At 56.6% G+C, this 26713-nt stretch overlaps 1 protein-coding gene across 7 annotated transcripts in view; it reads right to left on the minus strand.

The window, feature by feature from the left end:
• Positions 1-708: 708 nt before the first annotated feature.
• The window catches only part of HIVEP3 (HIVEP zinc finger 3), a 98408-nt gene continuing 72403 nt past the window's right edge, over positions 709-26713 (minus strand). Inside the window, exons 5-10 of one of the 7 annotated variants that reach the window (XM_036448511.2) lie at positions 15872-16047; positions 10414-10500; positions 4170-5065; positions 3754-3919; positions 2159-2258; positions 1396-1706 (exon numbers count right to left, since the gene is read on the minus strand). In XM_036448511.2, the coding sequence (XP_036304404.1) occupies positions 1535-1706; positions 2159-2258; positions 3754-3919; positions 4170-5065; positions 10414-10500; positions 15872-16047 (1597 nt within the window). In that variant the 3' untranslated portion in view covers positions 1396-1534. Of the gene's footprint in view, positions 1710-2158; positions 2259-3753; positions 3920-4169; positions 5066-10413; positions 10501-15871; positions 16048-26713 lie in introns of all 7 variants that reach the window. The other 6 variants (XM_036448510.2, XM_036448512.2, XM_036448509.2 and 3 more) reach the window with 6 other exon arrangements.

The raw sequence follows: 26713 nt of genomic DNA on the forward strand, positions 1-26713 counted from the left end.
GGGGAGACGGGAGGGAGACTGGGCGGGGAACCAGTCCTACAAACTTCCAGTCCCCAGCGCCTGCCCGTAAAGCCAGCCAGGGAGGAAAAGGGCCTCTTTGTATTCCAGGGACCAAATGTGAAAGGAAACACAAGCCCCAGACTCTGGAATGGCAAGGCTCCGCACCTTGGATCTTGACCCCGAGAGGCTGGGCCCTGCCACTCCAGCCTTGCTGGTGCTTTCTAGAACAAGGGAGGCAGCCCGTGGTGGGGCCTAGGTCAGGTGCTGGGGACCAGGAATGGATGGAGCTCCTTCCCACCCAGGGCCTCGTCAGACCCTGGGAGCCCTGGGGGAACCAGCCAGCCCCTTCCTACCTTCTACCTGTGGTTATTTTGGGTTGAAATCCCAGGACAAGAAAGTGGGTATTTTCTGGGCATGGCCGTGGAGGCTGCTTGGGGTCTCCCAGCCCGTGTCTGTGCCCCGCTTGCCTGGGCCACTGGCTGGGGTGGGGTGAAGTGGCAATAAATAGGACATACACATCTGTACATAGGAGTGCTTGCTTTTACATTTAATTATATATTTTTTTAAAGTCTCCCCCCCCACCCCCTCAGTGCATCCCCTTTACCTCGGCAAATGGCTGCCTCTTGCCAGCCTTGGGGGGTGCCTGCTGACCCTTTTCTCAAAAAAGCACAAAGTAGTCCCAGCCTCAGACTCCTCGTGTGGCTTATGTATGTGTGTGTATGTTTTGTTTGTTTCTTTTCAAGCAACAACAAAAGGAATAGAAAAAGGCACAGGTCACTGCACACGTGGGAAGATACAACCGAGGGGGCTGAGCCGGAGCTGCACGGACACACGGACAGGTGGGGGAGGGAGCCCAGCTGAGCAAGATGATTCGAGGAAGCTGCTGGAAGCGTCTGTTGCCCAACCGAAGGCCAGAGGCTGAAGCTGTCGGAGAGAGGCTAAGTGCTCGGAGGACCCCTGTCGGCGGGCTGCTGTGGAGGTGCCCCGGGGCCCCCACTTCCTGAGGGCTCGGGGGAGCCCTGACGGGTCCTGGGTTCCCCAGACAAGTTCCTCCTCCGGGCTGGGAAGCGGGTGGAGGCCTCTGCCGGGCAGCCCTCGGAGCCGCTGCAGTCCAGTGGCGAAGGGGCAGAGGCCGGGGGGTTGGCCGGCGTGTGCTGGGGGGGCCGGGGCGAGGCCTCGGGCGGGGTGCGGGGGCTGTGCGTGGGCGCGGACTCTGCAGACACAGCCACACGGGACTCCCAGTCGGGAGGTCTGCCCAGACCTCCTCCTCCGCTCGTCCTCTCCGTCTCCTTGGGGCAGTCCCTGCCCTCCAGCTCCGAGGACAGTGTGAACTTGGAGACCTTGGCCACGGGGGACACGGAGGCTGAGGAGCTCCCAGTAGGACTCCAGCGGCCTCGCTCCTGGGCCTCCCGGGCCCCCGTCAGGTCGCTGCCGCCCCAGGAGAAGCCGCTGACCCAGGCCTTGGTGGGCCCTGGCAGCAGGGTGGGGTGGGCCCCGGGCCGGGCCTGCACCATCTGGATCCCACCGATGGGAATCAGGGGGCACGGGGGGCGAGCCAAGTGCTGTGAGTGCAGAGGGAGGTGGCTGAAGATGTTCTCTGTCCGGGCTGGCGTGTGGCTGTGGAAGTCATGGGGGGCGGAGAAGGGTCGGGAGGAGACCGGATGAGCAGGGCCAGGTGAGCAGGAGGGACTTCGGGACTCAGCCTTCTGCTGGGGTGAGAAAACAGGACAAGGTAAGGCCAGATTACATGCGAGGCACATGGACACCCCAAGGCCTAGAAGAGGTGGAGGCATGCCTGAGCTTACAGAGCAAGACCCAATGAGCTGGGGCCTGAACACTCCAGCCCTGCTCACAACATGGCCTGTGCCGGGCCCTCAGTGCTGTCCCAGACAGCACTGACCAGGAGCATGCTCAGGCCCTCGCCCGTCATGCCTCTGGCCAGCATGCTTGTCTGTAGGGGAAAGGGGTGCTCAAGACGAGTGCCACTGACCCCCTGTGCTTGGTCCTCGATCTTGGTTCCGCTGAACCTTCTGTTCCTAAAATGGTCTTGACCCAACTTTACCCTGGACATGAGTTCCCACTTAAGGCTCTTGACCTTCACCCACCACCAGGAATTTTAACGTGACCCCAAAATTAATAACCAAGGAGAAACTCCTATATCATGGTCCTCCAGAAGCGGAATCTCTGAGTGATGGTGTTGATGCTGCTGGTGGTGGAGGGTGGTGTTTGGTCATGACAATATTGTGACAGAAAAGATGCTGGAAGGTAAAGGCAGGTTAACAGGAAGGTGTTATCAGTGCTGGGGATCATGGCAGCATCGGTGACAGTGATGGTTTAGGATGATGATGTGGTGACACTGATGGTGTAGGATGGTAATGGTGGTGACAGTGATGGTGTAGGGTGGTGATAATGGTGACAGTGATGGTGTAGGATAGTGATGTGGTGACAGTGATGGTGTAGGGTGGTGATGGTGGTGACAGTGATGGTATAGGGTGGTGATGGTGTAGGGTGATGTGGTGACAGTGATGGTGTAGGATAGTGATGTGGTGACAGTGATGGTGTAGGATGGTAATGGTGGTGACAGTGATGGTGTAGGGTGGTGATAATGGTGACAGTGATGGTGTAGGATAGTGATGTGGTGACAGTGACGGTGTAGGATGGTGATGTGGTGACAGTGACGGTGTAGGATGGTGATGTGGTGACAGTGATGGTGTAGGATGGTGATGTGGTGACTGACGGTGTAGGGTGGTGATGGTGGTGACAGTGACGGTGTAGAATGGTGATGGTGGTGTAGGATGGTGATTTGGTGACAGTGATGGTGTAGGATGATGGTGGTGGTATAGGATGGTGATGTGGTGACAGTGGTGGTGAAGGATGGTGATATGGTGACTGATGGTAAAGAATGGTGATATGGTGACAATGATGGTGAAGGATAGTTATTTGGTGACAGTGATGGTGAAGGATGGTGATGTGGTGTCAGTGATGGTGAAGGATGGTGATGTGGTGACAGTGATGGTAAAGAATGGTGATTTGGTGACAGTGATGGTGTAGGATGGTGATGGTGGTGACAGTGACGGTGAAGAATGGTGATGTGGTGTCAGTGACGGTGAAGGATGGTGATGTGGTGACAGTGATGGTATAGGGTGGTGATGGTGGTGACAGTGATGGTGTAGGGTGGTGATGTGGTGACAGTGATGGTGTAGGGTGATGGTGGTGACAGTGATGGTGTAGGATGATGATGGTGGTGTAGGATAGTGATGTGGTGACAGTGATGGTGTAGGGTGATGGTGGTGACAGTGATGGTGTAGGGTGATGGTGGTGACAGTGATGGTGTAGGATGATGATGGTGGTGTAGGATAGTTATTTGGTGACAGTGATGGTGAAGGATGGTGATATGGTGACAGTGATAGTGAATGATGGTGATATGGTGACAATGATGGTGAAGGATAGTTATTTGGTGACAGTGATGGTGAAGGGTGGTGATGTGGTGTCAGTGATGGTGAAGGATGGTGATGTGGTGACAGTTATGGTGAAGGATGGTGATGTGGTGACAGTGATGGTGAAGGATGGTAATGTGGTGACAGTGATGGTGAAGGATGGTGATGTGGTGACAGTGATGGTATAGGGTGGTGATGGTGTACACTGTAGGATGATGTGGTGACAGTGACGGTATAGGGTGGTGATGGTGGTGGCAGGGATGGATGGTGGTGACCACAGTGGTGACTGTGCTGACGATGATGTGACAACACTGACCAGGCTGGTGCAGTGGTGGTAATGGTGTGCTGCAGAGTAATAATGTGGAGACTGTGGGCAATGGTGCCAGTGATGGTGCTGAGGGTGGGAGAGGGATGGTGCTGGCTGTGATATCTCTGAGGTGCTGGTGACAATGATGCTGATGACTTTGGTTAAGCTCTGCCATCTGCTCAAAAAACACGGGGATGGGGACGGGGCGGGCGGGAGAGAATGGCATAAGGTCAGTTCCAGAGCCTGTGCTCTGCTGCTTCTGAGGCTTCATTCACAGAAGGTGCCCATGAACGTTTGCCAAGTTATCAGTGACCATGAGACTGGCAGAGCTCTTCGCCTCCAGGCCTGGTGCCTCAGGGAGGTGTGACCTTGCAGCCCCCACCCACCAAGGAGGAGCGGCCCAGCCATTCGGGGCAGGAACTCACCCATGTGGAGGCGCAGGGCTCGAGGCTTCTGCCGAGAAGCTTGTGAGGTAGAGGCGCGGGCCTGTAGAGAGCCCACGGGGCCAGCCCCGAGCGTGGGCCGCACTCGCCCGCTGAGGAGCTGTCCGGCCCAGCCAAGGCCCACTTCCCTGGCAGCACTGACCGAGGCGGTGACGAGGCCTGGCCTGGCGACCGGCTCCTGGTGGGCGAGTCTCTGGGGGGGCCTGGGTCTTTGGCACCCTCTTGTTCGGGGGACAGATGCACTCGAGGGGGCAGTTCCCTTCCCAGGGGGCAGAGGGTGAGAGGAGTCAGCTCAAGTCTTGGAGACCCACAAGGGAGAGGGCCAATCTGGGAGCCAGGCAGGCGCAGGGCCGACGCCGGTGGCTCTCGGGCGGGTGAATGTCGCCGGGGAGAGTCGCTTTTGGTTAGCGGGTGTTTGTGGGCAAGGGGTGAGCGGCCGCCTGCTTCCTTGCTGGGGGACCATGGCCGTCTCGGGGACGAGGCCTGGGAGCTCAGGGCTGAGCTGGTGTCCTTCTCCCCGGGGCCCGGAAGGGCCGGCCCCAGCCGGGGGAGGCACAGGATGCTTTGGCTGGACCTGGAGCAACTGCCTGCTTCCGAGACGGAGCTGCCCCACGTGGCCTGGTCGCCAGAGGTGGCATCTGGGGGCTGCGGGCCCTGACTGGGTGAGGAGTCTGCTGGCAGCGTGGCTGGCGGGCGGGGCAGGGGCACCTCCGGGGACGGTCCTAACTGCTCATCCTGGCTCTCGTCCTCATCCTCATCCTCGTCCTCATCCAGGTCTGAGTCTGAGTCCGAGTCCTCCAGGTCCGAAAACTGGTGCTCCGCCGCAGCCTCCGAGCCCTCTCGCCCTTCCGAGTCCTGGAGCGGGTCGTCACTGGTTCCTGCGGGCGAACACAGCAGACCCGGTCACAGCTGGGCACAGCTGGGCCTCTCTTAGCCCCAGCGTCCTCGTCAGCAAACTGAGCCTGGTGTAGTCATGGCTACGGTACAAGATCATTGGGAGGGCGAGGACGTGACAAACACGGGAACACTTAGTGAGTAACCAATGAACCAAATCGCCTTGCATCTGCCTTGTGCTGGGTCCAGTGCTAAGAGCTTCATGTGCATTAATTCATTTAGTTCCCACTCATCCGGTGGGGTCAGCACAGGCTCACCTGCATGTGACAGATGAGGAAACCGAGGTAAGGGAGATTTAGTAACTTGCCCAAGGAAGGCACATAGTAGGGCTGGGGCTGAACCCGCAGCAAATGAGACAGCCCTCTCTTTGTTGTTTTGATGTTTTCCTTAATATTTTAGTGCTGGCTCCACTATGAGCAAGTTGACACCTTGCCGTGCCTCAGTCTCCTCTTTTGTCAAATGAGTGTGATAGTCTCACCTCACAGGGTTTCTTTCTTTCTTTCTTTCTTATTTATTTATTTATTTATTTATTTGTGTTTTTATTGATTTCAGAGAGGAAGGGAGAGGGAGAAAGAGATAGAAACATCAATGATGAGAATCATTGATTGACTGCCTCCTGCACGCCCCCTACTGGGATCAAGCCTGCAACCCTGGCATAGGTCCTTGACTGGAACCGAACCTGGGATCCCTCAGTCCACAGCGGATGCTCTATCCTCTGAGCCAAACCGGCCAGGGAACCTCACAGGGCTTGAGAGTAAATGTACCACATAGCACATAATGATAGTCCCCTTAATACAGTTAAGAAGAAATCAATGATTCTGGGACATAGCAGCCATGCTCCCAGTCTAGCAGCATGGAGCCCCATTTAGTCTAAACCAGTGGTTCCCAACATGGAACCACTTACATTTCTAAGGGGGGGAGGGGGAAATTGGAGAATGAATTATTAACAGTGAAATTTTTGCATTTCTTATGGTTCTAGGAGCCTCCTATACAGTGTATAAATATATACTGTGACATATTTATGTATAACAGTTCTCTATTGTATGTTTTGAAACTTTATTTGCTACTTTTCATATCGCTTCATATTATCATTTTAAACAATTTCTTAGTGATTTCTTCCTCAGTACTTCAGCTGTCCTTTGGTTCTTTTATTTCTCTCTTTCGTGGATGCCATGTTCTTTGGAAGCTTGTTAGACCAAGTTAATGGCCTTTTAGGCTTCCTCCACATGAATAGGAGTTCACTTTTTGACTGATACAAATTATATGTTACAGGGAGCATCAGGATTTTAGAGATGCTTAGGTGGGGCATGGCCAAAGAAAGGTTGGGAACCACTGGTCTGAGCACACACCTGCCACCATGGCGAGGCTGCTGCAGTGCCATCGGGCAGGGCAGGCCCAGTCTGGAAGGTAGAGGTGTTGGGGGTTGGGCAGGGCTCCGTCCTAGCAGCTCCTGTCCAAGGACCTGGCAGAAACCTGAGCTGCTCCCAGAGTGGGTGGGGAGAGCCGAGCTCTGAGACAGCAGCCTCCTGGTCTGGCTTCTGGCAGGGCAGCCCCCACCAGCGGAGTCACCTCTAACATAACAGTCTCATGTGGGCATCTCTGAAACGGGCAGCGATCAGGACTAGGGAGAGCTCCGCTAACATCTGGCCCAGCTGGCGGCTCCTGAGGGTTTGGATCCTGCTCACACATCTCCAGGCTCATCGCCAGTCCCACTGCCTCACTCAGACACACCAGCACCCATTCTGCTACTGACCAAGAGAACTGGACATACACGCTGACCCAGGCCACCAGTGCAAGCAGGCTTCTGAACCACCATGCCAAGATGCCCAGGGGCCAGAAAGCACAGCACGCATGCTTCCAAATAGCTAACACACAGCAGTAAGATGCATGAAGTGAAAGACAGTGACATCTAAGAAGATGTAGGTAAAAGGCTGGGGGGGGGGGGGGCTGGTGCTGGCAGGTGAAAGCAGGGCCTAGGAGTCAAGGACGGCATCTCCTGGGAGCTGGGAGCTGAAGATGAGAGAAGGGAAGGGACCTGGATATTGAAGGAAAGGGGTGTGGAAGGGAGGGGATGGAAGGGAGGGATTGTGGAAGGGAGCAGGACTGTGGAAGGGAGGACTGTGGAAGGGAGGGGTGTGGAAGGGAGGACTGTGGAAGGGAGGGGTGTGGAAGGGAGGGGATATGGAAGGGAGCAGGGCTGTGGAAGGGAGGGAGGTGAAAAGGAAGGTGGGGAAGGGAAGGGGTGTGGAAGGGAAGGGGGTGGAAGGGAGAAGGGATATGGAAGGGAGAGAGGTGGAAGGAGGGGGGAGGAAGGGAGGGAAGTGGAAGGGAGAGGGGTGGAAGAGAGGGGGGTGGGAGGGAGAAGGAATATGGAAGGGACGGGGGAGTGCAAAATACACTTTGCAGTTTTGCCCCAGGCCAAACTTCAGAGGAGGCAGGCTTCAACCCCAGAAGTTCCCGGGCAGGCCTCCCCTCATTTACAATACATAAGGGGAAATACAGGCCTACAGGGGGGCAAGAGGAGCTGCCCAGGATCACCCAAGGGGTGGCCAAGTCGGAACTAAGGCTCATAACTCTTGCATATTATACTGCCAGTTCAAAAATGGTTTTATGCATCAAGTAGCAGAAAATGGTCTGGGTCTGAATCTCAGCTCCGCCTCTTCCTTGCTGTGTGATGTTGGATAAATCACTTTTGCTCTGTGTTCAGTTTTCTCCTCTGTCAAGTGGGGGGAGAGTAATCAAAGCCACCACATGAAGCTGCTAGGAGGAGTAAACGGATCTAACAGATAGTAAGATCCTAACAAACCTTAGCGATTATCTCAGGTGCCCAGGACCTCAGCAGACAGCCAGCACTGCTAGCACCTCACAGCCGAGGTCAGAGGGAGAGTCAGGACAGGGAGTTCGGATACCCAGCAGGAAAGGCTCCTGAGACCCTCTCTGGGGAAGAGGAGGTTGAGGCCCAGAGCAGGCTGGTGGCCTGCCCTAGACACCTGTTGCAGGGAGATGGAAGCCAGGGGTCCTCTGCCCAGGACAGGGTTCGGCAGGCCCTCACATCTGGGCTCCTGCAGGGCTCTATGGCATGCTCCTATCCTGGGGGCCCACTCCTAGCGCCCCTCAGGAAGCCAGGGTTACTGCTGGGATCACCGCCAAGGCTTCACAGAGATGGGATGAGGTGCGATCATGGGCTGTGGCCACGCGGTGGCGCTGGTGCTCAACCTCCTCACCACCAGGGGCGGAGCTGCGGCGCCCCGCCACCAGGAGGCAGTGGTTCCTAGGCCTGTTGATGGCCACTCAATGTCCGACATGCTCCTCCCAGAATCTTCCTCATCCTGGGAAGCAGCAACTCCATCCTTCCAGTGTCTTAGGTTACAGATCTTAGACTCACCCTTGGCTCATTTTCCCCCAAATCCCCATACCTCTCACCTCCAACGTGTTAACAAAATCTGTCGACTACCTGCAGAATGCATGGGGAATTCGACCATCTCTCCCCACCTCTCCCCACTCTGTTCTAGCCTATGTGTGCTCAGCGGGGATCACTGCCTCCAGCCGGGCCCCCTACTAGCTGCCCCCTGCACACAGCCAGTCACAGGAAGTCAGAGGACATCACTTCCTCACCTCACCCGATAGCCATGTCTGTCCTTTGACCTTCACTACCGCAGCTCTTTCTGACCTCATCACCCCCAGCTCTGGTCCTTAGGGGCTCTGCACCTGCTGATCCCTCTGCAGGGAGAGCCCTTTCCAGACACCACAGGGCTCCACACCATCCTAACAGAGAGGCCCCTCCCCACACTTCCCAACCCTCTCACTGGCCCTGCCCAGTATACATGTTCATTGCCAGCTCCCCTCCTTCTTCAAAAATGCAAGCTTGTTGAGGACAGGAACCACGCTCTGTCCACTGCAGAACTGACCACCAGCGCCTACAAGAGGGCCTGGGACAGGGCTGGTGCTCAGATGCTATTTCCGTAATGAATGCATTGATTTCATCCCCCGATAAGGTGGGCACAGAGGTCCTTGTGGCCTCACTGGGAAAATGAGGCTGGGAGAGAGGCAGGGACCAGACCAGGGCCCTGCAGCTGACCCCTGGTGTCATGCCAGTCACAACCTCTCGATTCCCACCCAGGGAGGGCTCAGGCTCCCACCCATCCCATGAGGCATTGGGGTGATGTAGAGTCAACATTTATTTGTGGCCTTGGGCATTGCTTTTGCCTGTCTGAGCTTTCTCTTCCTCAGCTTAAAATGGGACACCCAGGTTTCCACCACTGGTCACGAGGGCTCAGTGAGACATCCATAAATGGCCTGACATGCATTCTTGATAAGCAATGATAACCCCATTCCTTGTTTTGGGGCAGTGGTCGGCAAACTGCGGCTCACTAGCCACATGCAGCTCTCGAGCTGTGGTTTGCCGCTCTGTTGACTAATGAGCTTGCTGACCACTGTGTTGGGGGAACAGCTCTAAGTTCTTTGCATTCTATTCAATAAAGGTGAGATATTTCACCCGAAAAAAAATATGATCTAACGCTTTTGTAAGACTGCAAATGCATCCCCAAATCAGAAAAAAAAAGCAACAAAAGCAGAAATACACACACACACACACACACACACACACACAGCCTGTCCACCTGCCAAACCCCTGTGGCCTCCTCTTTGGATGCTGAGGCTGGGCAGTGTCCTGGCAGACTCACTGCCTTAGAGTCACTTCCTCTGCGTGTGTCCTCAGAAGCTGGTGCTGACACTATGCCTCTTGCTGAGGAAGGACTACAACCGGATGTGGTGCTGGCATGTGGGATGGGAGGAGAGTGACAGGTCTGGCTTTGGCTCTCTTGAAGACTCCAGCTCTACAAGGCCCAGGGGTCTGCCCCCTGCCCAGAGCATGTAGGTGTGAGTGTAGGAGAGGGCGCCTTTTAGTGGCAAGGCGAGGATTTGCTGCGATACGTTGCTGATACACTGGCATGTGTTCAGAACAGACCCGACAGGTAGTGGGTGCTGTCAATGTTGACTGGGGTTACTCATGTGTTAATTTATTCAACACATGTTCACTGAGCACCTCAAGCGCAAGACACGCCCCCTGCGTGGTAGACTATAAGGCACAATAGTTATAGCTGCACAGCACGGCTCTCAGTGTATGGGAGGGAGGCGGTCACTCTGGGAATTTAACCCCCGCCTCCCAGTAGTTGGGAAAATTGGAAGAGAGGGAGGAGAGGCAGAGGAGGGGGTCAGGGAAGAGGAGGACAGAAAGGAAGGGGATGGGGACGGTGAGGGGGACAGCAGGAGGAGGAGGAGGAGGAGGCGGGGGAGATGGAGAGGAGGGAAAGGCAAGTTGGCTATTTGTTACCTTCTTCGGCTTCCAGCTCCTCCAGCACCCCCATCTCTTGGCACTTTTTGCTGTGGGCCTTCGACTTCATGTGCTTAGTCAGATTCCCTGGAAAGGAACGAGAACAGACTCAGGTTTGGCTGGAGGGCAGGGGCCAGGGCAGGCCCAGGGCACGCAGAGGCAGCCCCCGGCTGGCAGGCTATGGCTCACAGACTGGCTGCGGCCCTGCCAGCTTCAGGGGCTGGACAGGGGCCTGCACTCAAGCTGGGATGTACAGCCACAGCCACCCTTCACAGCAGCATCCAGGAGCTGGGGTGTGGGGAGGGCTGGGAAGGGGCACAGGGTATAATGAGAAAGTGAGATGCTGGTTAAGAAAAACAAACAAAAAAGAAATTAAAAGACATCTTGTGCCCAGGCTTTTCCTGCTTTCGACTGGACTCTGGGCCCAGGAGCTGGTGGCCCTCATCACATCACGCAGATTGTTGGCTTGGCCATCTCCCACGCCGGGCAGCAGCAGGCCTCCCGCTCGCCAGCATGGTGGCTTGGCTATGAGGATGCCCTTCCAGCTGAGGACACTTTCAGGGCAGCCCACAGGGAGCCACAAGGCTGGGGCCTGAGCCCTGGCTGCCTTAGAGAGGGCATGTCCTGGGCCTCAGTTTCCCCCAGGTCACTGTGCAGTGGAGGAAAGGCTGGGCAAAGGGCCTGCCCACTCCATGCCCACGGAGTCCTTGGGGTGGCTAACTCTGCCCCAAGTGGTCAGTTCACAAACCCCCCCCCCCCCAACTGATGAGCAGGGCAGCTGCTCTGCGAAATCAAGACAAAGATAGAACATCTTCATCCCCCTCCCCCCTCCCCCACCTACACACACACACACACACACACACACACACACACACACACAAGTGTGCTCGTATATGTAGGCCCCAAAGCTGGGCAGCAGGGGTGCACTGAGAAGCAGAGGCAGGGCACCACCAGCCTGCCCCACAGGATGCAGGCCAGATGCCTCACAATGATCCTTTGGGCCCAGAAGCCACCTCGGCACGGTGACATGGCATTGCCGCCCTGTGGATTGCTATATTTCCACATGGTCCTTTATGCTATAAACCATACATTCCCTGAGTTGGGTGCTCTGTCCCACTGATCTTAACAATTGGTAAGTCTGGTGGATGAGTGGAAGAAAGGAGAATGGATATTTAACAGATGCATAAGGGAGACTGGTGGATGGATGGATGGGTGGATGGATGGACAGATAAGAGAAAATACAGAGCAAAGGAAGGACTGGAAGAAGATAGACAGATGGATGATGAGCTAAGCAGTTGGATAGATAGATGGGGGATAAAATATTAGATGAAAAACATGAATGAGAGAGTAGATAGAAAGTGGGTCAATAAGCAGATGGGAGGATGGAGAACTGGATAGAGGACAGACATGAATGAATGGGTGAGTGGATGCATGAACATTTACACGCACGGGAGGCCAGACAGGCAGGAGGATACAGAAATGTGTGAAAGGATGGATTGGTGGGAGGACAAATGTGAGAAGGGGAGGAACATATAGGATGAGAAAAACCAGTGGGGAGATGTGGGTAGGAAGGCAAACTATTATATGTGAGGATGGGAGAAATGGATAAATGAGAGGGTAAACGATGGATGGGGAGGTGAATAGGGAGAGAGCCCTTGGATGAACCAAAGGGTGGCCTTTAATCACACTGAGAATGTGGAGGAGCCTTTAGAGTTTTGCTGGGGAGGGTAATGGGAACCTCAGGCTGGGGTTTCTTGAAGTGTGGAGGTCAAGGGCAGCTGGGAGGAAGAGGAGCTGTTTCTTTTCTTTCCTCCCCTCCATTGTTGTTCATGACTGCCTGCCTTTCTCACCTCCGATTTCCCTCCTATAACTGGGCAGAAACCCAGATCCCTTCCTGCTGCCCAATTGGGAGCAGAGTCAGAGCTTCTAGAGAACCAACTCGGGGGCCAAAGGGTTTCCCACAGCCCCTCCCCAGTGTCAGGGGCTCCCCTCCTGTCGCGAATGGCAGACCCTGAATGGGACGGGACATCAGAGGTGGTCAAGGCAGCTGGGGTCTTCCATGGGCCAGAGACACAAACTGTCTCCTGAGGTTCTGGGACACCCCAGCCCCAGACTTTCCCAGACCACAGAGCACCGTGGACACTGCTCATTCTGGCTATGACATCATCTGTGGTACACGTTCTGCCTGGAAGGACTGGGTCCCTTTTCAACCGAGTGAGACGCTGAGCACACCATGGTGCACACCAGCCATGTGTGGGGACACGCTCTTTCATCACAGAAGCAAAGTCTTGGAAGGAACCTCACAGACCATGTAACCCCACCCCCACCGGGCCCAGAGGCTTCCTGCTTGTGCCCTAGCTCTGGACTCAGTGCTGATGACGCCACTGACTATCTCTGCCTCTGGGATTGCCAGGGGAGGGCCCTGCCAACAGCACAGTGACCCAGCCAGCCAAGGCCAGGCTGCCAGTCAGCACAGAGCCCTGTCTAGACCCGAGTCTCAACACTCCAGGGGCCTTGCCTTTCCACATGGCTGCATAAAGCCTGGGTGGTCTAGGAGCTTGGCGGCCTTGGCTTTGAGTTTGGGCTCTGCCACTTGTTAGCTCTGTCGTCCTGGGCAAGTTTCTTAATCTGAGCCTCAGTTTCTGCAACTCTAAAGTAATAACCCCCTCAGGGCCGCTGCTCTGCTGCTGAGAGAGCCGGTAGAGTGGCAGCAGAGTGCCTGGCAGAGGGCAGACACCTACCATGTGGGACCTTCTTCCTTCCGTCCCTTGTACCACCTCCGGCCCAAGACAATCACTCTCATTGAGCACCAGGGGACTCCACCATGTGCCCCTCGGTGTGGGGGAGAGAGAGGCTGCGATGACGCTGGTGGTGCAAATGGCTTTGCCCTGGAGTCTGGGCTCGGATGCTCTTAGGAGAAGGTACCAGACAGCCCCAGGGGTCTGCTTTCCCCTCCCCTGCCCTGGAGCCTGCAGGGAGGAGGCAGGGCTGCCGAGATGACCATGCCTGGACAGGCTGTGTGGGAGGGAATCTGGATGGGCGGCCCTAAGTGCCATCAGAGCATCCCTGGCTGCCCTCCTGGTCTTTATCCTCTGTGAACTGCGGAGGGGCCCCCAATGGCCTGGGCATCATTTCTCTGTCCATGGGCAGAGCGGTGGGTGCCATGCGGAATCCTCAGCTTCTTCAAGTCATCCCAGCCACCACCACTCCATCCCACCCCCGTTCCATCCCCCATCCCCACCTCACCCCGCCCCATCCCCACCAGAAAACCCACAGGCCTGGAAGGAGGGAGGAAAGGCAGGTGGATGGAAATGGTGGCGTCTGAACGAGAGGCAGAACCTCCACTGAGATCGATAGCCGGTGGCCGTCTGCCCCCTTCGGCTTTGACCACCGTCCTCCCTCCGCCCCTGCAGCCCATGGGCCATGAGGCCCGCCCACCCCGTCACCTCTGTCCCCTGAGGCGATCGGTGCAAGCCACCCCCTTGGCTGCTGGGAGCCACCTGAGAAGAGGAAAGGGACCCCCAAGCCTCCATAGGGACATCCTGGGGGTCCTCCCCCACCCCACCTGCCGAGGCATCCCCAGGGGCCCGAACTGCCGCCACAACATCTAACACAGAGACGGAGACACAGACAGGCAGACAGAGACGGACAGGAGGGCCCTGAGGACCACCAGGACCAGCCTCAGCTCTCCCACGGCCTGGCTGGGCCAAAGCCCCAGCGGGGGGAGGAGGGAGAGACGGAGGCCGCTGGTGGGGCTGCAGCTGGGAGAGGGGGGGTGGTTTCTGAGTGACAGCCCAGGGAGGAATGTCCTGCCCTCCCCTCCCTTCCCTGTGTGCAGAGCCAAGGGTGAGGTTCTCTGCTTCAACCCACCCCCCGCCAGCCCGCCCTGCTCTCAGAGCCCGAGAAGCCTCCATTGCGAACCCTCTTGCCGCTTTGGCTCTGGCAGGTGCTGCCTTCTGGAAGCCTCTGTGAGCATTGAGGCACGCTAGCACGGTCCCTGGTCACTGGTTAGAGCAAAGCCCCCCTGGGCCGGGCCTTCACGGCAACTTGGGACACAGCCTGCACCCTGACACCCACCCCCAGGGCACGCCAGGGGCGCTCGGGACCGGCCAGGGCTTTGCCCGGCTCCCAGGGACCCGGACACTGCAGCTAGGCTCCGTGGCTTCCAGTGTGGGCGCTGCTCAGAAAAGGGGGCTCCTGCAGGGACCCAGGCCTGTCCCAGCCCGGGCCTTTCCTCCCAGGACAGGCCGCGGGAGGGGGCCAGGGCTGAGGGTGAGGGCGAGAGGACAGAGGAGGGGCTGGGTTCATGGGTTAGAGACCAGAGACGGGCACAGAGGTTTCCTGCTTCTGTGAGGAGACTGAGAGGAGGCCCTGACCAGCCCTTCCTCTGCCTGTGTCCTCAGCCCTGTGTCCATGTTGTGATAAACTGCGCCCCCTCCCCCCCCCTGGACTAGCACAGGCTGCACGAGGAGGAGGAAGTGAGGGAGGTTACAAGCTCTTGCTTTACCAACAGAAGGAAGGTCAACAACTGGAGAAGCAAAGGACAACCTGCTCTGGAGCCTCCACCACTGAACAGTGGGTGGCTCCAGGGGGGCCGGCGGGAAGGGGAAAGTGGGGTCCTCGTGCCCAAACTCTGACCCCAGAACCTGCAAAGCGCAAGAGGCTGAAGCCGCCAGGGAGGCGAGGGTCCAGGCCTTTCTCCCAGTCCCCCCTGCCCGCTCAGCCCCTGGGGAGCCGTGAGCAAGCGCAGCGGCCCTCCTGTCCCGCAGGAACAGCCACCGGGGCGGTGAGCAGAGAGCCGGGTCGGGGACACAGCCCCCTCATCCCGCAGCGGCCACCGCCGCCACCTGCCCTCTCCGCGGTGGGATGCCTGCCCTCAACAGCCAGCCCTGCTTCCTTTCACAGGTGCCTGCCCGGGCCCGCCTGGCTCTGCTGTGGAGTGTGGCTGGGCCGGATGGCAGGGCTGCCAGTCTGGATGGGGGAGGCCGGGCCCTGTGCCGGGAGCTGCAGAGAAGCTGGGCGGAGCGGGGGCTTGGTCTGGGTGCTGAGGCGGGTGGAGGCAGGGGCAGAGTCCGGCATTAGAAGTGACCTCGAATGTATTCAGTGGCTCGGAGTGGAATGGATTTGCAAATGCAAGCGTGGCCGTGACGGGTGTGGATGCTGGGGTTTGTCAGGTGGGTGGACAAAGGGCTGAGGACGCATGCAGAGGAAGGGGTAGGTGATGAGAGCCAACCCAAACCAGGGGGTGCGGGAGGGCCGCCGGGTGGTGGGGAGTGCCAGGTGCAGGGCGTGTGGGATCCAAGAGGACAGGCTGGTGGTGGTGGTGGGGGGAGGGCGATCTGGAGCCAGCTGCTCGGCCATCGGGGAAACCCAGGAAGTGGGGGTGCCCCTAGGCCAAGGCAGAGAGGCCTGGGCCCCTGAGCTCTGTGCTGTGGCGCCCCAACTGACTGTCGCTTACCTTTGGTTTTAAAAGCAAAGTGACAGTGCTTGCACACATAGGGCCGGACGTCAGTGTGGGTGCGGATGTGTTTCTTCAGCATGCTGGGCTTCTTGCAGCGAATTCCACACTCCTCACAAACATATTTCCCTCGGCCGCGGCCTCGCACATATACATACTCTTCGTTTGATTTGTACCTATGAGCAACAGGCGTCATGGTAAAAGGAACAAAAGGAGGAGCAGAGGCGGTCCCCACCTCAGAAGATGCGCTGCACCCAGCCTGGGTGCCGATGCCGGAGAGCAGGATGCAGAGCCCGGGGGAACATCCGGGCGATGGGGACAAGGCACCCTGGGGATCCAGCATGGACCCCTGCACCTGCCCTGCCCCTCAGACTGGGGGCAGCCCCTCCTCCCCTCCCAGAGCCAGCAAACCCTGGCGCTTCCTGCCGGGAGGTGAGGCCACAGGTCCACACAGGGACCTCTGTTCCAGAGCCAGCTGGGCACCAGCTTCTGCCCACCAAGAACGGCCACTCTGGCCCACCAGCGACACCAAGAAAGTAAAAAAAATAAGGTGACAGCCACGGCTCTAGCAGCTACCATGTCCGATCGCTCAGTCTGTGCCGGGCACTTGGCCGGAATTGTACCACAATCACCAGGAAGAACCCCTCAGAGCCGAGGCTCCACAGCCAGAGAGAGAGGAACTGGGATCTGACCTGCCATCCACCTCCCTGAGATGGTGATGCTACGTCTGCCAGGAAGCCACCATGCTCGGTGAGGGAGAATGAGGGACGGCCATCATTTCTCTGTCCTCACCGTGTGGAAACGGGAGCCCTGCTTGGTCTCCTCTTTGCACTGTAGGTTCAGCCACCTGGACAACCCCATTGGCCCTGCTCGGCGGGTCCATGACAACCCTCCCCTCCAACATCCAGCCACGATGGCATCCTCGGTGTCCCCCTTTTATTTCACTGCAGTGCCGTAGTGGGCACCATGAGGTCCCTCCCACACTGGCCACAGCCACCCTGACTTCTGCCATATTTGGGCTTTGCTTTAGGCTCAAGCCCAACTCAAGGCAGGCCAGCGACTGCAGCTGTCATTTCTTCCTCCAGAGCAGGCTGATATCACAGTGTCCTCCCAGGGGGAGACGCACACACAGAGAAAGGACTCAGAGAGACGCTGGCAGTGCCCCAACTTGGCGGGGGGGGGGGGGGGGGGAGCGGTAGAAGGGGGAGAAGCCTCCATACCATGGACAGTGGGCTGGGCCAAGGTCAGAAATACAAAACAAATGTGCTCACCTTGGTCTCTAGGGTGAGTGACAGGTACTGAGAGAGAGAGAGAGAGAGAGAGAGAGAGAGAGAGAGAGAGAGAGAGAGAGAGAGAAGGGACAATATGCTGAGTGCTGTGGGTGACCAGAAAGGCCCAGTGGGGGTCTGAACTGGCCTTTGCAGAATAAATTCTCTTAGGCAGTTCTTTGTGGCAGAGTTGGGTCTGACTTGTGAGACTCCTATTTTGGGAGACCCTTCTGGCCAAGCATGGGGGATGGTGTGGGCCCCGAGGCCTGGGGTCAGAGAGCTGTTACAACTGTGTGAAGCCAAGCGGGCAGAGGCCGGGCTGGAGGAAAGAGCACCCAGATTCACGAGGCTGGGGCAGGAGGAGAAAGCGGGTAAGGAGCCTTCTCTCCATTCCCACCACCCCCCACCAAGGCGAGCCCTTGTCCTCTTTCCAGGCTCGTGTTCATGCCATTTTCTTGCTTTTCCTGCTGTAATTTTTTATCACAGGAGAATGGCAGGGCTCCGTGGTCCGATGCCCAGCACAGCTCTAAAAATAGGAGGTGCCTTTTACTTGAAAGAAAAGGGTTCGACAAGGGGAGATGCTGTGGGGTGAACGACCAAGTGCAAGGCCTGAGAACCACCAGTCAGGCACCAAGGAGCCAGCCCAGGAGAAAAGAGTGCAGCCGAGGCCCCGCTTAGGACCAGGCAGGGTGACCTGGGAGGGACTGGGCCTCTTGTGTGCAGAGAAGGGAAACTGCCAAAGAGGAGTGGACTCCTTACATGCGCTCAGTACCTGGAGCTGCTCCAGCCTTCAGCAGGCCGTGGCCTGCAGGGTTCTCCAACAATAATGTTCACACTGGGCTCAGGACGCAGAGGCGGGAGGCCCCTCCGCAACCCCACCCCCTCACTGAGCTGTCTTTTAGGAGTATGCGTTGATGGAAACGGAACTTTGTAAAAGAGCGTTCTGTGAATTTAAAGACAATTTGAAAACTATTGCTAAAGAACAGTCGCGCTTGGGGGCTTCTACAGCCTCTTATTTCCAGAGTGGGAGGGGCCTCGTGCATCCTCCGATTTGGTCATTTTTAGGCAGATCCTGGATCTGGGGTCTCAGAGGGTCCCGGGGAGCTCCTGCCACCTTGAGACGGCCCTCTGACAGTTAAGCTGAAGTTGTCCACCTGTGTTCCCAGCGCAGTCTGAGCTCTGGCCCGTGCAAGTCCTCTCCCACGTGACCTCTGCGGAGGATGCCACGCTACCCCAGACTCCTTCCCTCCAGGCCTTACCCTTCCATGTCCTCGAACAATTCCACAGGGATGGACCCAGACTCCTCCCCAGCCTGTCTCACACCCGTCCAGGTTGTCTTTCTTAAGACAAAGGGCCCACAGCTGCCAGAGGCTCCCGGGTGGGGCTGGAGCCAGCCCAGCCTGAAGCAGGACTACGGCCTCCTCTCTCCAGCCTCACTTCCTTGATCCCCAGACAGGAACCAGACCCAGGAGGGGAAAGGGACCAGATCCTGGAGAGGGAATCCGTGTCTTCTTCACTAAAAACCACTAAGAAGAAAGCCAGAGGGTCCGAGGTGCCCTCTTTTGTTGTGGAAACAGAAACCGCCGTCAGTTGTCGAGTGCCTTCCCTGTGGCGCCTGCCTTAACCTTTTCCCAGGAAGTAGTTGTGGAAGCCTTGGCACAATTCTCTATGACAAGTAGCAGGAGCTGAGGCTGAAGGTCAGGTTGAGGTGACTTAGGAAAGCATGCCTCAGTCGCGGGCACAAAAGCCTAGCGGGTGTCCTGCGGGCAGTGGAGGGGGAAGAGGAAGGTGCCCAGGTAGAGCGGGGCTCGGGAGCGCCCTCTGGGGCTGTGTGCGCAGAAGCCAGAGGGGATGCTGCCCAGAGCTGTTTACCATCACAGCCGATGAAATGCGTGTATAAACCAGGTGCCGATCCATGCCTGGGGGCCAGTGGCTAAGAGCTGCTTAGTTTCTAGTCTGTACCTGGGCACAGCTGACCCTCCGTAGGATACGGCTGCAGTTACTACAGATGGGCTGGAGGGTGCGCAGTAGGGGTGTGTGTGTGTGTGTGTGTGTGTGTGTGTGTGTGTGTGTGTGTTGGGTGTGTCTGTGTGTTGGGGGGGGGGGGGGGGACGGACAAGGCCTGAGCACAGAGGCAGGCCGGCGGAGAGTGCGCCTGGGTTCCTGCCCTAACACAGCCTCCTCCTGAGGACTCACAGTCAGGAAGTCATAGCTCCCATGGAGGCTACATTATCCTAACACATTAAAATGGAACCATGACATTGAAATAAGGAGCATTTGTCCGGGCGCCACTGAAATCACCCCGATGATTTGCGTCCCAGCCTGTGGGAGGCTGTCACCCAGAGAGCTGCAGACACAGAGAACCTGTGAGGCAGGCCGGGGGTTAACAGCCAAGGGACGGAGGGAGGGAGACGTGAGGAATTCCCGGAAGGATGACTCAGCATAGGAAACACGGTGAGATGGTGAGTGTCTGCACACAATGACTTTTCAAGAGGAGAGAGCCTGTCCCCCAACCCCTGGTTAACAGGTGTGTTGAGAGCCTGCCCAGGCCCCTGGGAGCCTGCTGAACCCTCTATTTCCTCACTCGGGGCCTCCCGTGGAGACCCAGCGCTGGAGCCCCATCCCAACATCTGTCTCATTGTCAGACCGGAGAGAAAGATGAGGAGGCTGGGCTTCTCCTGCCAGAGCCCCCCCCGAACCCAGGGAGCCGGGGCAGCCGAGCTTGCTGCCTCTGTGTGCCTCCCCAGCTGAGAGGGCCTCCCTGGCTTGTGGACAGGAAGCCCAAGGAAGAGAGGGGAGGGCTCCCCCTTCGATGAGGCCTGAACGAGCATGCTGTCCTGTTCTGCTGGACCCCAGACAGAGCCCCACTACCTTCACAGCAGCCCCTGCCCTGACCTTAACCTTTGGGTCCTCCAGGAGAATGGGGCAGATGAAAGGCATTAGCCCCTAAACGGGGGAAGGAAGAGAGCCTGGACCAGTATGGGGACATCCATGATTGCTCTTTTCAGCACCAGACCCCGAAAACACCCTGGGGGAGTCGGAGCAGGGAATGGCCTCCTGCTGGTGGGCTGACAGGTGGCCCCAGTCCATGCCACTGCTGTCCCTTCCAGCCCCAGTGGGAGCTTCTGGGCTTCTGCTCAACCTGTGGCCCAGTCTTATTCAAGCCCCCCCCCCCCTCAGCCCCACAGAGCCCCCCTCCCCACCACTGGACAGGAGGAGGAGGCACACCCCCAGCCCTCCCCCTTGGAAGGGCTTCACCACTCACGTGATGGTGAAAACCCAGAGTCCACAGAGCGCCACCACCAGCAGGTTACAAACCGCAGGAGGTCATGGCTCTGAGCCTGGTCCCCAGCTTGCAAGCTAAGCAGTCGCAGAAGCTTCCGAGAGATGGATCTGAGGCAGTCCAGCTGCTGGATCTGCTGACACCCTGAGAGTCCGTGGGAACTGGTCTCCGCCTCTTTGCTAGGGGGTGACCCCTTCCTTCTGAGCCAGCCTGCACCCCACCTGGCCCCCACTGGGCCACTGCACTTTCCTCTCTGGCCCCGGCTGAACGACACAGCCCGTGGACAAGCCTCCTTGGCCCTTCCGGCCCCTGCCAGCTGCCTCCACTCCTTGCCACCTTCCCCGGGGAGATGCCCTGCCTGCTCCTGGCTCCAGCTCCCAGACCTGCTCCATCCCTGGCTGGCCGCCTTCTGGCCTCCGTCTGCCAGCCGTACGCACCAGCAGGTCATGAGGCCTCGTTCACAGCCTGGCTTCTCCCAGGCCGCCTGAGGCTCATTTTGGCTCCTGTTCTGGGTGCTGTCTGCTGCCACCCTGTTCCTGGGAGCCTGCCTGCCTGGCACACCAGCCCTGCTGCCCTGCTCCAGCCCAATCTGTCCTCTGCTGGCTGCTCTTCCCCGGAAACACTCCCCCAACTATCCCGGCAGCTGGGCCATCCTGTGGTCTGCAGGCCACCCCTGGTGACAGATGACACCGGTCCACTGCACAGGCCCCAAATCCTGCTTCGAATTCCGGCCCCGCTCCTTCCTTGGTCTGACGCCCTTAGCTCCCTCTCTTGGCCCTGACAGCATCTGTGCCTGTTAAACACCTCCCTTGGTTCCTGGCCTCCCAGGACTCCTTTCTTCTGAGCCAAACTGGTTCTCTCTCTGTTTTTTTTTGTTTGTTTGTTTGTTTTTGTTTGTTTGTTTGTTTGTTTTAGTTCTTATTTCGCAATCACAGACACAGCAAAATCGAACATATAGGGAACAAATTATTTTTCCCCCTGAGACTGTTTAAGAGCAAGTTGTCAATGCCACATCCCCTCCCCTCTGAACTCCTCAATGCGTTTCTTCCAGCCCAGGCCACAGCCAAGCTCCCCTGCCCGGTCAGGCTCAACTCCTCATGCCTGGTCTACCATGTGTGAGACTACCTTCCTCAACCCGAGGCGCCCAACCCGTCCACGCTGTGTGACTTCTTGAGCCAAAGGACCACACGCATGCGCAACCCCCCCCCCCACACACACACACACATACACAGCCCTTCCTCCCTTCCCCCTGTTGGTATGTTTTGTGTAGGGGTAAAGCGGTGCGCTAATACCTCTCTGGACCAGTTCCCTCATTAGCAAAGTGAGGCGTTTGGATCAAACGATTTTTAGGGACTCTTTCATAATAATAGCCACTTTAGACTTTTAGGAAGTGATTAGTATGTGCCAAGCATTGTACGTTTTTTACACGTGGCATCTCAGTTTGTCCTCATGAAAACCCTTTGAGATGTAATTACTGTTATCGTCTCCATCTTACTGATGAAGAAACGGAGGCACACAGCAGTTACACGATCTACCAAGAGCAGCCGGCCACTCTGGCAGACCCACACAGAGGACCTGGCTTCAGAGTCGGTGCCCGTCCACAGAGCGCTCACTGAGGTGCCAGGAGTGTTCCCTTTCCTTGCAGAGGTGATCATACACATAAATATGGATCATTCATGATCGAATAAGAGGTCACCTTACTAGGAGCCAGGCACTGTGTCAGGTACTTACACAAACATGGCTTTCTTTCATTCTCAACAACTGTAACACCTAGGTACTGTTATTCTCATTGTCCAGATCAGAAGACTGAGCCACAGAGAGGTTAAGTGATGTTCTAATCTGTAGAAGAGCCAGGATTTGAACCCAGGTCTGGTTCTCCTGCTGACCTGAGCGAGGTGCTCCCTGTGGAGGGCAGGCAGTGAGCAATGCCACTCATTCCCTCCGACCAGCAGTGGGTGGGATGGATGTGCCAAGCTCGGGGCAAGTGTTTCCACATGCCTGGTATTATTGGGCATTCACCATGGTCCCGAGAGGCACCTGCACCTCCAGAGGGAAGAACGGCACCCAGAGACCTCAAGGAGCACGATGGGAGGCGCCAGGCCTGGCAAATGCCAGGCGGCAAGATGCGGTCGCTGGAAGGCCACCTGGGGCTGGGCCTTCAGCCTTGGGCAGCAAGGAGCTGCTGATGCTTGGGGGAACAGACCCCCACTGGGACCCCTCCTCCAAACCTTGGGGATAGAGCCATTTGCTCCTTATTCTAAGCTGTGAGGCCACTTTAGAATAAATTGTGCATCTCACCCCCTCACCTGTGTGTTCAGACCAGTCAATATGCAATACCCAACCCTGTGCTACAAAAGGAAATCCTCCCCAGCTCTCCCCCGAGTTGTCTCTTCTGGGCTGGGCACCCCGTCAAAGGCCCCTGCCCAAGGCGGGCCCCTGCCCGTGAGCATGGGTTGGGTTCTCTGATCCTTAGGAAAGGCCAGCTTCTCCTCAGGGAGAGACTGGGGCATATAGCAGCCCCACGGCTGCCTCGCCCTGGCCTTCCTGCCGACAGTCTCTGGTCTCCGAGAGCATCTCCAGTGCTGAGCGCGGAGCTGACACAACTCATTGATGATGGGAGCAGAAAGGATCCCACAGGTCACGTCAGAGAGGGTTCACCCAAACCCCACGGCGGATGAGAAACTGAGGTTCGGGAAGAGCCCCAGGTCTCAGGCATAGTAATGGCAGAGTCAGGCCTCCAACTCCAAGGCCAACTCCTTCCCACCTCCTCCAAGCGAACGAGGAAACGCTTCTTCCCCACATCTCCAGCTCCATGCTCACACCCCGTGCCTCCCTGGAGGCCCCACTTCAAACAATGCCCAAAGATGGCAAAGGTACATTTGCAGTTATCTGCGGCTAATAAACTCCAATGGGCTCATGTTCAACCTCAGTCGGACCCTCCATCTGCCCAACAACCCACGTGCCATTTTTCTTCTTTGCTCTTGTTTCTCCCATTATAGAATTGGAACTAACGTCCACCTCTCTCCCTTCTGAACTACTGTCCACACGGCCATCAAAGACCCCCCTGGCTTACAGCCTCCACCCGAGCCTGCAATCAAATGGGAATGAGAATGGATCAATGTCATGGGCGCAATGCCTTCAAAATCTATGAAAAGTCATTCCCAACGTGAATCCTACACTTCAATCCATGGCGACAGTGAAGACCTTCCCGGCATTGTCAGTCACGGTAAATGCCAGAAAACTAACCTCTCCTGGACCTTTTTCAGAAAGACCACACTGTGGAGGGACTGGGCGGCATGGAATCTTTGTGAAAATGAGGAATAAACTGAGGGAGGGGAGGACATCCTTTCCAGAAAAAGGAGATCCCACAAGGAAAGGGCATTTCAGGGTGAGGCGCAGGGAGACCGCGAGGGTAGCTGTGTGCCAGGCCGAGGCCCGTGGAGCCTGGAGCCGCTGACCAGGAAGGGACTGAGGGTCAGCAAGATGGGATTCACAGAGCAGCCGATGCTTCTGAATGCCCGAGGGAGGTGCTGGTGAGGTGAGGACTTGGGGGCCAAATCAGTAATAGATGCTAGAGAACTGAGTGAAGCTTAGAAAACTAGCTTCACTGAAGTGTCCTAACTTCACTTAGACTTGGAAAGTCCTTTGAGTACTCAGAGAAAGATGCTAGGCCAGTTCAGAGAGTCCACCTAACTAGACTGTTAACATCTGATATTGCTATTTGAGGGACAATCTTTACAAACTAAAATTTCCAAGAAAACACACACACACACACACACACACACACACACACACAATTAGTATCCAGAGTGAAAATAGAAAAGTTGTATGGGATAGAGAAAGTGGCCGGAGTTCATGACATGGCTTAGCTGTGACTTGCACAGGGTACCACTCTAATGAGAGGGCGAGAAGATGGGAGAGGGGATGTGGAGGGTGAAAAGGCTCTCGTGTGGCTTTTCAATGCCTAAAGCTGAAAAGCCGTGACCCAGAAACATCGCTGAGAGAAGTGGAGGTGGCAAGGTGAGTCCAGAAGAGATGAAAGGGGTGGTTTCTGACATGGGGGGGAGGAAATGCAGGGAAGAGAAAGGGTGCTGTTGTTTTTCATAAAAAGGTTGTGGAAAGATTTGCATCCTCAAATTCTGCACATGTGTAATTTTTATAAAAATAAACACACACACACACACAGAGAGAGAGAGAGAGAGAGAGAGAGAGAGAGAGAGAGAGAGAGAGAGAGAGAGAGAGAGAGAGAGAGAAGGCTGCTTCTCCTACAGGAGAGAAGGGGAGAAGCCAGCTTCCTCCTGCTGCCATTTGACTCCAGGGTAGGATGGAAGGCGGGACTCAGGCACACGCTGTCCTGTCCAAGCCCAGAGGACACCCTGGCTGCCGCTGAGCTCCGCCCTCTGGGCCACCATGTGTGGGGTGGGGACTCCACTTCCTGCATCCCTCCTCTCAGCATTGAGCCCCTGCTGCCTGAGACCCCCTACAGGAAGGGGAGGCAGTGCCTGGTGAAGGAATGGATCCTCCTTTAAATTTTAATGGGATGCATTTAGGTCTTCCCTGACAGTCCTCAGGCTCCCGGGACTCTGGTCCCAGCTACTCAGACACTCAGTCTGCCCCGCAATCAATATGTCTTCTTTCTTTCCCATTTCGCTTTTGACATTGTCTTTCTTTTTTTCCCCCCTTTTTTTTTCTTCCCCTGTCAGTGACTTGGGTTTCTTAGTGACACAACCAGCTTCCTCTAACGTCTGGAGCGAGTGTTCCCCGGGAAGTCCTTTGAGCACCAGGAGAAAGATGCTAGGTCAGCAGTGTCAACCTAACTAGACTGTTTAACATCGGACATTTTTATTTGGGGATAGTCTAAAGGCGGGATAGTTTAAGTCTGAACATGCTGAGTGGAATGATCAGCAGGGAGGCAGTGGCTGGAGTGAGGTGTTGGGGTGTGCTGGGATGCATGAGAAGGGATGGCATCCATGCCCTCTGACAGGATGGTCCTCCCTCAGCTCAGCACCTGAGTCATGAAGTTGGCAGGGTCTGGCATGGAATCTTTCTGCTAAAGGCCTGAAGGGCTTGGGGGCAGTCCTAGGCAACCCATGCCCAGGAGTCACCCTATCCCACACTCCCTGGCCCAGCCCACTGTTGGGTTTCTGTTCTATTGCCCTCCTTTCCAATTCTTTTTTTTTTTTTTAATATATTTTATTGATTTCTTAAAGAGAGGAAGGGAGAGAGATAGCTAGAAACATCGATGAGAGAGAAACATCGACCAGCTGCCTCTTGCACACCCCCTATCGGGGATGTGCCCGCAACCAACGTACATGCCCTTGACTGGAATCGAACCCGGGACTCTTCAGTCTGCAGACCAATGCTCTACCACTGGGCCAAACCGGTTTCGGCTATGCTTTCCAATTCTAAGTTAAGGATGGGCTGCCACTCTAAACGCAGTCCTTCCCTGCCCCTGTCCATGGCCTCCTTTATGGGTATCCTCCCCCACTCCCTGCTGGCCTGGTCTATGTCTCCCACCCCTTCTCCCACCCCCAGCTGGGCCTGGATGACTACTGTTGGAATCCAGGTAGTTTCCATCAAGTTCCTCTTCCACACCAGCCCTTTTGGCTGAGCTCCCATCTTTCCTTGCAACAAGTGAACTTGAGTTAGGACAATATAGGCACCGCCCTCAATGAACAATATAACTTTGTCTATGTGGAAACAACATTCCTGACAAAGGAGCCCTTCTATAATGACCAAGGCAAAGGCGAGAGAGCCAGCACATTCCTGATGGGGCCTCCCAGAGGCTGCCTGGGAAACGGAGGCTTTGCCCAGGTGTGGACGGGGAAAGAGATGGGTGTGTACACCGGGAAATCAAGGCAATAAATAGGAATCATACACGGTGTGCACGAAGCATGGCCCTTGGATCCAAGTCAGGAGGGGATCGGGGGAAGATAGGAATGGATTCTAGCACCAACATTATTAAAACTAGGGGTGTGAAGGGACCTAGGAGGTTAGCTAGGAAAGAGGTTGAGTACTGCCCTTTGAAGGCTGAATAGGGTTTGGCAATGGGCAGCCCCAGCAGACACAGAGGTGAAGCACACAGGGGCAGGTCAGAGGTGGGCCTGAAAGAGCAGGCTGAGCTCTCACTAGATGCTATAGGTGAGGCGGCCACAGAGACCCTGGAACAGAGGCATGGCACAGGCAGAACCACAATCAAAGACACTCAGGGGTACCAACATGGGACTCCGGAGAGAGGGAGACCAGAGCCACAGCACATGGAATGAAAAGAAACCACATCCAAATCATGGA

The sequence above is a fragment of the Pipistrellus kuhlii genome, unplaced genomic scaffold, assembly GCF_014108245.1.
Source record: "Pipistrellus kuhlii isolate mPipKuh1 unplaced genomic scaffold, mPipKuh1.p scaffold_m20_p_2, whole genome shotgun sequence".
Lineage (NCBI taxonomy): Eukaryota > Metazoa > Chordata > Mammalia > Chiroptera > Vespertilionidae > Pipistrellus > Pipistrellus kuhlii.